The sequence below is a fragment of the Haplochromis burtoni genome, unplaced genomic scaffold (genome assembly GCF_018398535.1).
Source record: "Haplochromis burtoni strain Fernald_Lab_line unplaced genomic scaffold, NCSU_Asbu1 Contig_80, whole genome shotgun sequence".
Taxonomy (NCBI): Eukaryota; Metazoa; Chordata; class Actinopteri; order Cichliformes; family Cichlidae; genus Haplochromis; species Haplochromis burtoni.
The window spans coordinates 134,463-150,278 of record NW_024582441.1 but is presented as its reverse complement, the minus strand read 5'-3'; the positions used below and the strand labels follow the sequence as shown (position 1 = coordinate 150,278).

Sequence of the window (15,816 nt, the reverse complement as noted above, 5' to 3'; positions counted from 1 at the left end):
GTGATTTGGCACTATATAATTAAAATGTAATGTAATTGAATACAGTCAGCTTGCAGTTTAATAGATCTGCAGCTGTAAGCTTGGCAGAGTCAAATAACTGACTGTATACTGAGTAAATACGTCTTAAAGGCATTTTTTCCCCTCTATCTCAACAACAAATCTGCACAACACAGTTCAGTGTTTGATTGCCAACAATAGGTCGGGGGTAACTAAGCTATTTAATAATGTTTAGTAGTTACCAAATCTGTGCAAAACAGTGAACTTAGGAAGCACATCCTCAGACTAAATAATCATTTTATTATTCTTTTCAATTGATTCAGTTATCCAAGTCACAAGAGGGGTGAGTAATTTCACGCCTCTCTGGGTTTTAACAGTTTTAACCAGTGTGGTTAAAACTGAGCAAAGAATCTCTTATGATCAGTGTTTGCAGTTTAGATATTAATGTAAATTTATCTAGCTCCTCGTTAACTTCTCATCATTTATAGGAAACAATATATATTTTTTACTGTTTTTACAATGTTTGCTGTTGCCGTGCAGATTAAAACTGAAATGACTCAGGTTGACATATGTCACAGAATACACTACAGTACATAGTGCTACAAAATGCACTGTAGTTAGCTTCAGACATTATTGGATGTGTTTTCAGGTTATCTTTTTCTTGCCATCTTTGTGTATTCGAGATCATCAGGTGTGCTGTGCTGAGATAGAGCTCATATACAGCAAATGTCGTCATGTGAGTACTGTAGAAGTCCGTATTATGACTCAGCTTAGTAAAGAGAATCTATTTTTTAATTCTGCAAGTTTCGATTGCAGTTGCAAAAACCATCAACCGCTGTGGAGAAACTGTCTTTTATGCGAATCTCCCCATCAAAGAGGAAGAAGAGCAAGAGCTGTTGAGTCTGTTGGAGCAGCAAAGCTCATTAGAGTTACCAACCTGAGAAGTCACCAATTAACACCACCTCAGATTAGATCCCACATCAATGGTTCCCAGTGCTGAAGTAGGAAAACCACATCAGCATCAACTCTTTGCGTGAATTAGAGATAAATTGCTCCACAGAAACTACTGCTGAAGGAGAGCAATTAAGAGAATTGCTTGGGACAAGCAACAAGAGGACTGGACATAAAGAACAATGGAAACAGAAAATATCTGTATGAGTAGTTTTCTCACTAAATTTTGAAGGAGTGAGACTATAATTTAAATATCTTTTAAATAGAGTGATTCAGATCACACGTGCAGACTCTACAAGGTCTGTTTGACCATGAACAGTGATTGGGTGGCCCATGAGATGACCTCTACAGTCATGTGACCTAAAACTAGCTGAGATGCTTTGGAATTAATTGAATGGCACCTGAAAATCCACCAGTGGGAATGCTTTCAACACCTGCAAAGCCTCCAGGTGATGATCTGAAGCAGACATAGCCAAATGTGAAAAAACTGATAAAGACAAACAGTAGTGACTTTGAAACTTTGAAGATGTAAACAAAATATGAAACATATTTTTGTTTCTTTTCATTCCTGCATACCTAATATGCACATGTAACTGTTTTTGGAAACAGTAAAAATAAAGGAAGAAAAATGAGTGAGTCACAGTGTTCAAACCTTTTCACAGGTACTTGTTTATGGTGTGTTAATATGAGTTTTGAGAGGCGTTGGACAGTTTGGGCAGTGCATTTACTGATATCTACAAACAGTCAGATGATATTATGTTCTGTGTTTTGTTTTTGTCAGTCCCGTGTAAAGCAACAGAAATAGCTTTAAGGGTGAGTTACAGTCTGACCAAAGCCTTCTTGCACAGCTCATCCTGGAGCCACTGAACCTCCTGGTGGTGAAATGTGCAAACTACGACTCTGACGCATCAGAGGCAGATAGTGCTTAAATCAAACATAATCATTTTTGTGCCCCTGCAAGAATTATTTCTGTGTCAGCACGGTGGCTGTTATCTGCCCCTTCATACATCTCAGTGCAATAAATGTATTCACAGGAGGTTTTAAATATGAGCTGCGGAGCCCTTGTTTCACCATAGGAATCCAGCACGTCCAGCAGTGATATAACTTTGCAGCCCAGACGATCTCGAGCTGTAAATTATACGAAAACAATTCCACCTTTTTCATTTTATTTAAAAGTGCAGTTGTCCGCTCCCAGTAGCACTGCATAGCCATACTGCAACTTATATAACATCTCACAGGCAGATGATATGGGATTTTATTATACAACCAGTCTGTGTGCTCACTAACCTACTGAACACTAAAAGGGCCTTTTTTTTCCAAATATAGGAGGCGCTTTTAGTTTGACTCCTTATAAAACACCAGTTTGCCTTATGATTACTGTTATGATAACCCATATTTATTAACATACTGATGCTGAGCAAGCCACTGGTGTCAGATCTGGTTATTATCCTAAAAGTTTGACTCACAGATTGTTACAAATCAATAAATAAATACACTTCAGTGACAGAAGCAAGCTTCCATAGCAGTGTTTTATTTCTACTCCACTAGATTTGATCAGGTTACTAGTTACATGCAGATTTTACGTGAGACACAATAATCTGTCGCAGTTATATAATATATAGTGCAATGTTATACTGTAAATATGTCAGAGCAGATATTGTTTATGATAATAACACACTTGACATTTTCATCGTCGGAGACTGTTTTTATATTGCACTATTAAGACGTTCGTGCAGGTAAGAGCTCTGAAAACAACTGAAAAGTAGCTCGTTTATCTAAACTACAGAGCTCATTATTCACACCTTGGCTTAGATATGATTTCATTGTGCACCCAGTGAGCACACACGTCAATGTGATATATTGCTAAGTCTTAAATAGGTTTGAGAAAACAGGCACTCGAGGGTGTTTGTAGGTATTATGAAGTGCTTTGAAATGCAGAGGAACAATGTTTACCTCGGGGATTAATAAAGTATCATTTGAAACCCAAGTGCGATGCTGATAACTCGGTTTACGGTGTTAATGTATTTACAAGGAAACTGAATGCTGCTCATCTTTAACATGTCCCATGCTGAGATGATTGGGAATGGAGATTTTTTTTTCTTATGATTTAATGACAAAAGAAAAAGTTGGGAAGCACTTTAAAGTATGGTGCAGGTGAAGTCCTGAATTCACCCAGACAGAAGAGTTGAAAAGACGAGCATTAACGCAAGAAAAGAATCTGTTTTTTTTTCCCACCAACTTTATTATACAAATTCTTTGTAAGTCACTGTCGTATCCAAGGGGATCAATGCATTAAACAATAACAAAAGGGTCGTTTCGAAATTTATAGGCGTCAAAATAAATCCATGAATTTTTTTTTCCCCAATACTGGACACTGTCCCTGTCCGCTTCAGATGGCCATTAAAGAATCCGCACTCTAAATGAATTCATAATGGCTAAAAACACACACCATATTCATTCATTTCCTTCTGAAAAGGAGCTTTTCAGCTTCACTCGGCTGTCTATTCGCTCTCCTCTGTGAAAAAAGTAAATAACCCCTGTGGCCATCTAGGAGGGTGTGACGATAAAAAGACAACAAAATGTTATGAGTTTGGCACTGTACAGATCATTAAATACTAACACAGAATTTTTCTGAATCTTCAAATTAATGCCGAAGAGATCACTTAAAATATTCTGATTGTACTAGCTATACAAAATACAATACTTGCACAAATTAGATTAACCATTTATAAAATTGTGATAATGAGCTTCGATGGATATGGCTTGTGAGATATTACAGACTTTGCTACAGACCTTTTGTGGCTCTATTAAAAAAGTCTAACACTACTGTATGTCACCTGTCCTATTTCCCTGAAAAAGACACTGCACTCAAAGCAATCAGGTTTCCATTAGACGCCTGTTTTGTCTCCAACCTGTGTAATAAACATTCATTCGATACATACATACATTATGGCATCATGGGTTCAGCGTGTACAACCCATTTTTAAGTTACTGGGGCAGGCTGCCGCAGAGGAGACAGCAGACTGCGTGTGATGTTAAAATCACTTCTGGCCCATCCCAAACTCATCTATCCCTCGCCGTCATCTACGCGTACGTTTAGAAGGCTGCAGATTATTCAATACCAGAGTGGAAACCTAAGTAATCACTTAAGATCAAGAAGTCATAAGGCCGATGTCTAGGCACAGTACATACAGCTGGAAAAATGGCCATAAAGGCATCAATGACCCTAAAATCCAGGCATCCTGTAAAAATGCCTCTCAATGAAATGGAGCTGGCATGCATCAAGATTTGGAATGTCTTAAAAACTCGAGTTTATGACCAGATGTATGAAAAACCAACTAGTCGCGAGAATGCTAGTTATCTAAAAACAATAAACACTTAAATCCCACCAAGTAAAAGAACATCACATCGTAAGATAATTGTTAATAATAACCATAACAGTTATAATAATTATTAATAATAACACTCCATCATATTCATAACAATTACATTTAGCACTGTGTGTAGGAAGATTGTCCAAATGTGTTTCTGTTTATCAGAATTTCATCTCTGTAGCTTTTCCACATGACTGAACACAAAGAAAAAGAAAAAAAGAAAAGAAAGCCGGCGCAAGTTCGTTCTTTGATCGGCGTTATTACCGACGATTTCTGTTTAAAAAAAGCAAAAGAAAAAAGAAAATCCTCTCTCAGTATAATACCTTCCATTGATTGGTCACACGTTCAGCCGTGCTTGTACAGAATGTAAACCTTGAGGACACGATACAAAGTGTGCTTGTATCTGGTGCAAATATCAGGGGCTAGATTTGTGCAAAGTTTAGTCTCTGATTCTCGTTGAACTGTGCTTAAATTTCTCTTGTTTTTTTGTACACATTAATACTTAATACATCATGACAATATCAACACAAAATCAATAGAAAGAGATAGCATTTTATATGGACCACAGATATCACATACTACAGTATATAGGATAGCCCTTAGTATTGAAAAGCGTTGTTATTGATGAAGATTTTTTTTTTTCCGTTTCTGTTTTTTTTTTTTCATACTGGCTGAAGTGCGTTATGATACAGCAAGGTCTTTGTCTTGAAGATGGGAAGGGCTTCCTAACCATCCGAGTCTCTTGTATGGCACACTGGAGCCGCGCAGGAGAGGACCTCAGGTCGCCCTCGCTCTTGACTCTGAGGGTTTCGGCTTGCTCTGAAGCCAATCCTTCTGTCTGTACAAAATGTTGCTGACTTTTTAATAACTTGTCACCTGGTGATAATAATTAAATGGTGATTGTCAGACCAGCTTCCTGTGTGGGATTTTCTTTGTATCTCCATAAATGGCTTGTAAGGACAGTTGTGTAAGTGCAACCTCTGCGTCATGGTCTATCGTTTGTGCTCTGTGGAGAAGCCTCTGCTCTTCGTTAGAGCGAGTTGCCTCTTTATTGGTAAACTGAACACATACGTCTGTTCTTTTATCTCTTGATTTTGTATGTGTATGTCAAGAATTTTTGGAACGCCGTGACTGATGGCTCTATAATATTTGGTAGCCCGTTGTGTTTGTTTTTTTCAAACAGGTAGGTCCTGATCTATAGATGAAAACATTGAGAAAAACTCACCCATAATCTTATATCAGCTTACGCTCCCGTAGTGTAACGGGAACTCACAATGAGATTGTGAGTTCCTCTGGAGGTTTAATCTAAGGTCACATGGAAAAGTAGGCAACCCATGGAATCAGATCAGTAATGTGGATACGTCCTCAGTTCCTGTCGGGCGGTGGCGTTGTGTCAGACTGCTGCGTGTCGCTCAGAAACAGAGCCCGTCTTGTCCTCTAGGTTATACAGGAAGCAAGAAAGAAAAAATCAGTTCTGTCTCACTAAGTCAGCACGAGGTCGGTGCAGAAGAGTTCAACAGGCGCACAGTTCATCATTCAGCCTCGTCCGGTCCACCGGGCTCCTCATCTGAGAGTCAGTTTAATAAATCTTCGTCGGTGAGGACCGAGCGGAGTGGCAGTCCAGGTAGTTGGCTCAGTTCTTTGAAATTCTGTGACAGGATATTCCACACAGCCTCCGCTTCCTTTACCCTGTTTTTTTCATTAATATCATCTGGTTTCCTATCTAATATGGCTCCTGAGTACTTTTTGAAAAAAATATATAAAAACTAAAGTATGAACGGCATTTCTGTTGGTTTTATTTCACCCTCCCAGTCAGTCCTTCTACAAGTAATGGCACCTCTGTATATGGCAATGCGGCAAATTCAGATACAAAATATGGCTGATGTAGGCTATCACATAACTGGAACAGATGTCCCCTACCTAATTTTTAGTTTTTATAAGTAAGTCATATTTAAGCTATTTAATTACAAGATAACACTAATTTGAATAGCCTAAACACATTATACTGTTACAATACTTTATACTTCTAGTTGTATTTCTTGTAGCTGAATGTCTAATAGTTAAATGCAGAAGGGTGATATATTCCTGTCCCTTTAATCTAAACTCTACATTAGGCACTGACCTCACACCGTCACCTCATTTTTACTCCCTGTCCTGATCCCCTGACTGCCTCCTCCCCCACTCCCTGCTGACCCCCCACCGCCCCCTCCGGGAATGAAATGTAGCTGCTCAATTGTGTTCTGCCGTTTTGCTGCGAAAGCCATCCTCCGGGCGCTGTGGCCTCCTAGTGTTCCCGTTCCCATGACTACTCCGGTTCCGGGCCCCTCCCCAACCCAGCCCATGCCCCCGCTCATGTGCCCCGTCATAGGCGTGGTCCTCTCCTGCTCCCGTCCGGACGTGGGATGAGAGTTCATCTTGATCATGTGGTGCCGGTCGAGGGAAGGCGTTGCACAGACGTTCTGCTGGGACTGGGCCTTCTGCTGGCGAGGCAGGGTGGGGACGATCCCGCTTCCCGTGTGGGCGTACGGATCTACAACACCCATCCCACCAACGCCCATCCTCTCCTCCAAATGGTCTGGGGACATGAGCAGCCGTTCCTGTCTCTCCTGTCTCTCCTGCCTGTCCTGCCTGTCCTGCCTGTCCTGCCTGTCCTGGGTCTTCCTGGTGAGCGTCTGCGTGTTTGAGTTCTTATTGGAGGCAGCCATGGCTTTGTAGTACTGGTGTTGCTGGTTCTTGGAGAGCCGGGACAGAGTCCCGGTGTTTCCAGGGACATCACCCATGTTGAGCAGCTGGTCGGTGGACTTAACTTTTCTCGGAGGCTTGGAGAGAGTGTCGTAGTTGGGGTTGTGCTGGGGCTCCGGGGGATCCAAAGGGTAAGGATTGGGAGTGGGTGAAGCAGGCATGCCAGAAGGTGGCGGTGGGATCCAGGGCCGAGCCGCATGTCTGGGGAGGGTCCCTCGCCCGCTGAGGGTGTAGTCTCCACCCCAGTGGAGGTGGTGCTGAGACGACTGCAGGGCCGGCTGGGCTGTGTGAGGCCGGCGCTTGGTGGTGCAGTACCCAGATGAGTACTCGTCAAGACCTTTCTCTGCAAGCCAAACAAAAGTTCTCTGAATTGTTTATCACCACAGTAAATAGCATGAGCACATAATGATGCATCGTGCATTTCACAGCACCCGTGTCAAGAGTGTCGCTCTGCTTCAGCACTTACGAAACAGCTGCAGAAAAAGCAGCATAAGGGGAGCGCAGCTTAGACGGAACATGTCTCATTCCTGGAAAAGCGCAATACTCACCGAGCCGTTTGAGTGAGGAGTATCTGTTGAGCTCAGGCTTGGTGGCGCTCTCGTACGAGGGCGGCAGCTGGGCCAGGTTGTGCAGGGAGTGGTGGAAGGAAGGCTGCGATTTGGTGTTGTTGTGCTTACTGGAGAGCAGGGTGCCTCCAGCTGCCAGCTGAGCATTGTTCATCCGAGGTGTGCGTTCTGCAGAGACCAAAGGGAGAAGACGACGGTGTGTTAAATGAGATTTGCTCCTCTGGATATAGCACGATGCACATAGCAGAGTGTGAATCTTCTAACATTCACTGAAAGCGACAGATTTGAACTTGCTTTCAGCACTAACACAAGCAACCAAAAATATGATAATCATTATTATTGTTGAAATGAATGAGTCTACTTTTGAGCTCCAAACGAAGCTGAATGAAGTAAATGAAGCATCCAAGTGATTACATGCAATTTACATGGGAGCCCGGCTTTCATCAGCTGCCTTACCGATAGTTGCAGTGTGCTTGGGACTGGAGCCTGATGAGTGGATGAAATTGTGTTGCAAATTGCCCACTGTAAGTGAAAAGAACATGAAGTAATCAGCTCACAAAATGGATGTCAGGCAGTTGAGCGGTGTCTTCGACTAAAAGGAATAAGGAAACTTTACGTGCGTATCTACCTAAATCAATTCATTTTCACATGATCACATAAGCACCCATCTCCACATTCTTGTGCAATTAACTACTTTAATATTGAAGTGGAGAATTAGAGACACAGAGGACCCCAAAAGAATCATTTATAAATGACCATGGCCCTCGCAGAGAAATTACCGAGGTTAAAGATTCATTTTTTAGCACATCACTACTGAAAATTCTTAATTTATTCTCTCTCATAAAGACATCTTGATGGAGGAACACAGAAAAAAAAAGCTGCATCCATTTACAGACGTGACGAGCACAAAGTGCCTCTGCATAAAGAGAGGATGCTGTTACAAAAGTGCACCTCTGATCGTGCTATTCACTAACGCGCTACGAGCCCTAGACTCTCACATCTGTTGTCTTTGCTGGGCAGCCCGGGGGCGTAGAGATTTTTCGGCGGTCTCCCCAGTGTCCCCTGGCCATCTCCTACAGCCAGAGCCACGCTGTTGTTTCTCTCATCCTGCTGGACTGGGCTCGACTGGTGCCGCAACATGTCCACCAGAGCTCTAAAGATGCCATAAAAAAAGCAATAAAGGAAACATGAGATAAAAATGGCAACAGGGTATGGGCACTAAATTCTTCCTCCCATGAATGCTGTTTTTGGATTGCAAATAAGCAGCATATCAGCCATCTATGTGAGGATGAATGCTTAAATATAAATAAATGTGAATGTTAATCTTGTGGTCGGACATTAGGGTTTACACCGGTTATAATCATCAGTTAACTGTGCGGTTAATTTAAGTACAATGATGAATAAATATGGAAAATGTGAAACCAAAATAACATGCAGGGCTTCCCTGAGGGGATCAACCAACACTTCGTTTTGGTCTACAACTGTCATCTTCCATGACTGATGCAACTAGTAAAAACACCAAAAGACCCATCTTTATTGCCAAGACGACAGCCCATATATGAGATAAGAAAGCCAAGAGGAAATCAAAACAGCCACGATTTCCGCAGCAGTCACTCGATGAAGATCAAATATGTTTCAGCTGATGACTAATAACATTTTTCTGGGCCCAGAATGATGAATGTAGGCCATTTATGGAGTCCTGAAAACCTAATTTCATTACAATATTCATACATCAAAATGAAGTACTGAATTCAGCAATGAGGTGTGATGAAATTAAAAAAAAAACAAAAAAAAAAAAACGTGTAAGCCTCACCTGGGCATGTTCAGGTCCCTTTGGTTGGCTTCCTGTTGCACCTTGTTGAAGACCACCTTGATGCCTACTGCGACAGCCACCATAAACACAACCACGCCACCGATGACAAAGCCCGTGTTGTGGCTCTGCTGCTTCAGTGGATCAAAGTCTGGGTCACCTAAGTCATCTGGTGTAATCATGGGCTCCGTCTGTGGCTTGGCCCAGTCCGGAGAGTCGTAGTTGTTACAGTTGTCCTGGTCCAGTTGGCGACTTCGGTCTGGACAGCAGAAGCGGTAGTGGCAGGTTCCGCAGCAATAGATGAATGTGTCCTTGGAACAGTTGAAAGCGCTGTCAAAGTGTCCCATTACATCGTAATATCCTCTGCATCCATCCACCCATACATCCATTACAGGTGGCACCTGGGCTGCACCTAGAGGAGGTGCGAGGGCCTCTGCTGAAGTTACATTCTTGGGGAACATTACCTGGGGCAGGGGTCTCGGAGGAGTCTCTAGAACTTCCTCTGCGGTTTCTGGGAGCGTTTCTGGAGTTTTTGTCCTTCCTTGGAGAGCAGCTGGCCTGAGGTTGGCCTGGATGGCGAGGAGTATGAGCGAGGAGCTGGAACCAGTGTCGGGCTCCTCCGTGAACGGTCTCCCTGATCGGTCTAGGTGCTGAGGAGGTGGGGACGGAGAGGCCTCCACGACGGTAGCAAGAGGGGCAGTGAGGAGGGAGAGGAGGGAGACAGCGAGGACTCGGAGATTGGTGGTGGGCGGCATTTTTAGATGACTAAGACATCTATTTTTTTTTTATTGAGTCAATGCAGTTGCAACGGTGTATCCGCTTCTGCAGTTTAACCCACTAAAATGGCATGTGATGCATTCAGCATGTACTGGGTACTGGAGTTTCATTCACTAATGCTGGCTGATGAAATCTGAAATTTTTTGTGTTGTTCGTATTTATAAGGTGTTATAATAATAGAAAAGGTCGGGAACAATAAAAATAAAAAAAACTGTACAAACAGTATCAAAATGTTTTTGTAAGTTTCAATAATTGGTGATAATGGTATTAAAATGTTTTTAATTTCCTGTTAGAAGGGAGCTCTGAAAGTGTAATGACTTCATCTCTTGCCCTCTAAAAACCCCTCTCGATTCGAGAACACTCAAATGGATGCAGTTTTGTAAAAAGCACAGATTGAAAACAATCTTCATGCTTTTAGTCCTTAATGCCTCATCCTACATGCCCTACTGAACAAAAGAACAAACATCTCATTTACTACCAGGGGTGAAATTACGCTTTGCAACCACAAAGTTAGGAGCAAGTATTTTTAATAGAATATGGCATTCCTGTACATTCCTGCGCTGATGGCACTTAAAGAATAGACTATGGCCAGTTTTTTGTTACATGTAAACAAGTTTATCTGTTCTCTTCATTCCTTTTACAGCCTGGCACTACGTACATTCAGAAATGGCACTTGTTTAACCTGTAAGCAAATCCTTTCTGGGGGGGGGGGGGGAAAAGGAAAAAGATATTAAATCTATTTTGTTTTTATATATTCGGCACTTTTTGCCATAGTAAACAATTAAATGGAAATAAATGACTGCACCACTGATAAATACTGTCCATTAGTGTGGCCTAGTTTCTATAGAGTACCGCATTATCTCCACGTTAGCCTGTTCTCGGCACCCATCACATCTATAGATACACTGTGTACTTTATCTCAGTCTTTTCTATGGCTGGATTATTGTGCTCAGTACTCGCCTGGCACGGACCGTTACTGTGACTGGGCTGTGGGTGATAATGAGAATGGCTCTGGTTAAGTGCTAGAAGACCGCAAGCACTGAAAATTGGGAGTAATCATAAAGCAAAGAAACGACTCCCAGCCTGTAAAATACATTGCACAAATGAGGCAAATGTCATGATTTTAAGTGCTCTGCCTTCAGCTTGTAGGCACAAAATGTTGCCCGTGTCACTCAACTGTGTCGCTAATTAGATATGAAGTGAATGGCACATTGCTTCTCCGTGTGACATGTCTCTCTAAGTAAAATTATTCCTGATTTGTCTCCGATGTTGAAAGAATATCACTTTTGTGGAGAAATATGTAAATGTGTGAAGTTATTGTGTTGGAGGTGTTGGCAATAATAGACAGAGGCAGATCTGTCTCCCACAGAAATTATAATTATATGTAATTATCAAAATGTCCCTATCTGTAGCAGAGAATGTAGGCACAGATGGGGGAGACAGAATGCTGAAATCACCGAGGGCTCCACTTGTTTCAGTTACATGCTCCTCTAACCTTGTGAGGAGAGTTCAGTGGAGGAAAAATGAGAAACACGAAGCACAGCAGCTCTCCCACTGACTAATGTTCCAAAGGAGTTCTCCGGGTGATTTTTTTCCCCCCCTTCTTGTCGTTTCTAAGCTTTCTGCTTGATTTCCACAACTGTCTTCGGGTTTACGTACGGACAAATCTGGAAAATCGCTGGCCAAATGTCCACTGCAATACAAATGAGAGACATTAGATTAGAAAGCAGCTCTGCAACCTCTTCTCCACACTTACTGACCCTCTTTGTGAGTGTGTGTGATCATTTTGGGTACACACACGCACACCACAGTTATTTTTATTAAATGCGCTATGTGCATCGTGGAAAGCTGCAAGTGTGTGTGCGTGTGTTGTGCCTGTTTGGTTGCAGGAGGAACACTCTCCTGAAAAGCCAGTGATAGAGAACGGGAGCAGAGGGATAAATGCAGGGTAGGGATTTAAATGAGCAAAGAGATTGTGGCGAGCGGGAAGAGCCAGAGGTATAGATGCAGAGACGACCATGAGTGGGAGGGCGGTGTGTGGGTGGCACAGAATCAAGTACATTTCTCCCAGCACTTACCAATACAACACATCACACAAACAGCACCACCAAACAGATCTGCAAACACAGTCCATGCCACACGCAAGAGGAGAAGAGAAGTGCTAATCAGAACTGCAAATCAACCGCTGTTGGAAGAGTAAGAGGGAAAGAATGTGAAACAGTAAAGAAACCCTTTACTGTGCGAGTGTGTACATGCATGCATGTGAGAGAATAAAGCTGGCATTCTGTAAACCCCCTCGTAGTCGGTCTCTGCCTCTCTCCTTTATTCCTCTTGCTCCCCTCCTTTTCCTCTTTCTGCCTTTCTCTCTTTCTCAGATTCTGTGCGTGGGTTGAGGCAGCTAACTCTCTCAGAATAGCACTGCAGCTCTGTCTGTGTGTGAGTGAAAGAGGCAGTGAAAGAGAAGGGAGGTAGAATCCAATCTACACCCATTAGCCAAACCAGATTTCAAAGTCACATCTGCACGTCTCCTTCTCAACACGATGACACCTGATGCCTCGCACCGTCATCCGCCAACGCTGCCCAACTCTCCCGTCACCGTAATGTCTGTGCTCTGCTCTCAATCTTTCCACTTCATGAGGATTTTTTGACCAAATCCTTAAACCGCTCCCGCTAAACGTGCATATGCAGATGCCCAACATTGAAATTTTCACCCTGAATGTATTTAAACTACAGAAGACTGATCCATGGCAAAAAACAAAAACAATCCCCCCTGCTATTATTCATAAATCTGGTCCTCTAGATGTCTGTATAGTGTGGTGCTGAAGCAATGCAGCAGAGAGGGAGGGAGAGAGGAAGAACTGTACCAAAGGGGTGAAAGGCACACATTCACATGTGTGAGGAAGCAGCCCTGACTTGCATGGCCACAGGAGGGAGGACAACCCAATCACTTACAACTCCAAATTCCTAGATTTGTCAGTGTGTCAAAGCAAACGAACCTTGGGGCCTCTTTCACTGCAGGAGCTGTGCAAACGGCTGGGCATGCAATCATTTCAACAGGTGTTTGTTGAAAAAAATCAAACAAAATGGCCCCTTTTTTTCCTCTAGACGTGCTGTTGCAAAACGCACTGTGGTGTGAATTCTTTAGGGGGAGGGGGGAGAAATCGCGCAAACAAGTCGTGTGTTGCGTGTGCGCAAAAAGACGTCTAATTGCAGCGAAAGCCGCGCGGAGCAGCGGCTGCTTTTGGTCTCACCGGCGAATATATGCTGCGCATTTACTTTGCATCAGACGAACGGATGTGGACAGACTCCTCAGACTACACTCCATCCTTCATTGTGTTAATAAGTTGCAACTTGCAACAAACAAGCATGCGGGTTATGGACATGACTTGCATCTATCAGTAGGCTAAGAGTGCGTGGGTGTATCCGTGCCGGTGTGTGTGTAGTCCGGCTGGATGAGTCGGTGTGTGCGTGTGATATCAGTGTTCCTTAATACCAATATGGTTATAATGTCGCAGTTTGCTGCCACTTGTCGATTAAAGTGATTAAGAGGTGGGGGGAAAGAGGTGTTCGCGGAATAAAGCCCGCAGATGTTTTGTGTGGCGCAGATTTCATTCAAATGTTTTTGTTTGACAGCCTCCAGGTCAGCGGATGCGTCTAAACTGATGGCAAACTCAATTTTCATGCACGCACAAACACACAGAGCACTTATCAATCAGCTTTGATTGCAATTCCGTAATTGGCGTTGCATTAATAAAAGGTGCATAATGTCGTGCCTTACCTGTGCGCTGCTCTGGGGGGTTTGATGCTGAAGAGGAGCGCTGGAAGAGCCTGCGCACTGTATCTCAGCGGTTTCTCAGATGGCAGCCTGTTATTGTAGCAGAAGATGGTGAACTGTTGCTGGATGCGCCACTTATTTTAATTGCCCGTGTGTTTTAGAAGTGCAGCAAATCTCGATCGCGCTTGTTGTGTCTCCATCAGGCTATTGATAATCCATCATGACGGCGGAAAGACGAGGGGGGGGGGACGCGAGCGGGAGAGGAGGGGAGAGAGAGTCGGTGAACAACGAGATGTTCTGAGATTTTCTGATACATGTGACAAAGCACTTCATCTACACACTACGTCGGAAATTTCCGCCTGGTGTGCGGCACAAGTTAGCCTGCAGAGTAACTATCCCGGACAGGACGCAAAGTAGCCGGATTCGCATGTCAGGTGCGCAAAAATGTGAAGCTTTTCACCAACAAAATATCCGCCAGGCTCACTTTCTCCATCTAGAAACTGACTAAGACTGGTTCAGTTAATCGTCTCCACGCGATAGCCTATAGGTTACACCGCCTAAACTGCGACTGGCCTCACGGAGGTCCACCAGTGGGGGGGGACGCTGTGATTGGCCGGTCAGACAGGCGCTGATGAGACTCCGCGCTCCGCTCGGCGCTGATGGTCAATAGGCCCATTCAACTGGTGGCGTTCATCTTTACTCTCCTCCATTTAATTTCCATCTTTAGTTGCGCGCCCCTGAAGGCCTGCATACGTTTTACTGGCTCTGATAAAAAATAATAAATAAACATAAACGGAAAAAAAAATGTCGACCAGGGATTTGACTGATGTTCTTCCCGAAGAAGTAAAAAATATATAACGAATGAAAAAAAGAATGTATAAAAGCCTCTCCGAAAAAACGGAAGAAAACTTGCAAAATTTAAAGCAGCCGGTAAAGTGAGGGGAAGATCCAAAGTGTGTTTGTGTACGTGTGTGAGAGAGAAAGAGAGAGAGAGAAAAGAGAGACACAGACATGGTTGCCACAGCAACTGTGTCATTATGTTGGTGGCAATTATGAAAGCGATGAAAACGGGGAAGGGGAGAGGATTGGCGCAAAAGCCTTAACACTGAAGCGTGAACGAAACTGTCAATTAGACTCAAACCTACACTGACAACTCTTGATTTCTGTGAGTGTAGGACGAGCCGGGCAGGTGGAAATCCAGAGAAGAAAAAGAGGATAGTTGGATGAGAGGTAACGGTAGGTTTGTAAGTGTTTGCGCCGTCTTACAAACCTCGCGATCCTCTGAGATCACCACCACGCATGAATGAAACCGGGTTTAGGGTTGATCCCCCGACGATTGTCCTCCAAATAAATGAAATCACTGACTGCACATCAGGCCTACAGGATGAGTCACGCACTTATGTGACAGAAACACCAGCATGCATTCATATTACATCTGACCCAGACTACATATCTCACACACATCAAAATCTTCAGTGAAACTGTTTTTATGATTAATAGCACGGTGTGGGTTTTCACCGCATGGATGTTTATACCAGGTGTTGAAGGAGGTAAGCACTTCCAAAACGGGTCTTGAGGAAGGTGTAAAGGGTTACACGGAGCCCCAGGTGTCTAAGAAGGGTCTGATAATTACCTGCATGGCAGGCTGCTATTTCTACACAGGTGGGTGGGCTGCTGCATGTTGGCAGCAGAGGCCAGTGGAGCCCTTCATTAGATGGCCCAAAGACGCTCTATCGGGTGCACTTCAACTCACTGGTTTGCTGGGGTGGATGCAATTACTCGTTTTTCCTCATAATGGTTATTCCATCACTGCAGACCAGGAGA

General features: G+C 43.4%; 1 protein-coding gene across 1 annotated transcript; it reads right to left on the bottom strand.

The window, feature by feature from the left end:
* Positions 1-3,167: 3,167 nt before the first annotated feature.
* On the bottom strand, positions 3,168-15,810 carry LOC102310947 (protein shisa-7). Its single transcript, XM_005925332.3, has 6 exons — positions 13,996-15,810; positions 9,444-11,910; positions 8,629-8,783; positions 8,087-8,152; positions 7,613-7,798; positions 3,168-7,407 (listed from the first exon to the last, which is right to left on the bottom strand). The coding sequence occupies exons 2-6, from the start codon at positions 10,193-10,195 to the stop codon at positions 6,446-6,448; spliced, it is 2,121 nt and encodes a 706-aa protein (XP_005925394.1). The 5' UTR covers positions 10,196-11,910; positions 13,996-15,810; the 3' UTR covers positions 3,168-6,445.
* Positions 15,811-15,816: the final 6 nt, after the last annotated feature.

What these genes read in the sequence shown, in the direction of transcription:
- LOC102310947 (XM_005925332.3), bottom strand. Translation starts at nt 10,195, where the DNA reads ATGCCGCCCACCACCAATCTCCGAGTCCTCGCTGTCTCCCTCCTCTCC. An exon ending in AGGGACCTGAACATGCCCAG is followed by an intron (nt 8,784 to 9,443) that starts GTGAGGCTTACA and finishes TGGCATCTTTAG; the next exon opens with AGCTCTGGTGGACATGTTGC. An exon ending in CAAGCACACTGCAACTATCG is followed by an intron (nt 7,799 to 8,086) that starts GTAAGGCAGCTG and finishes TGGTCTCTGCAG; the next exon opens with AACGCACACCTCGGATGAAC.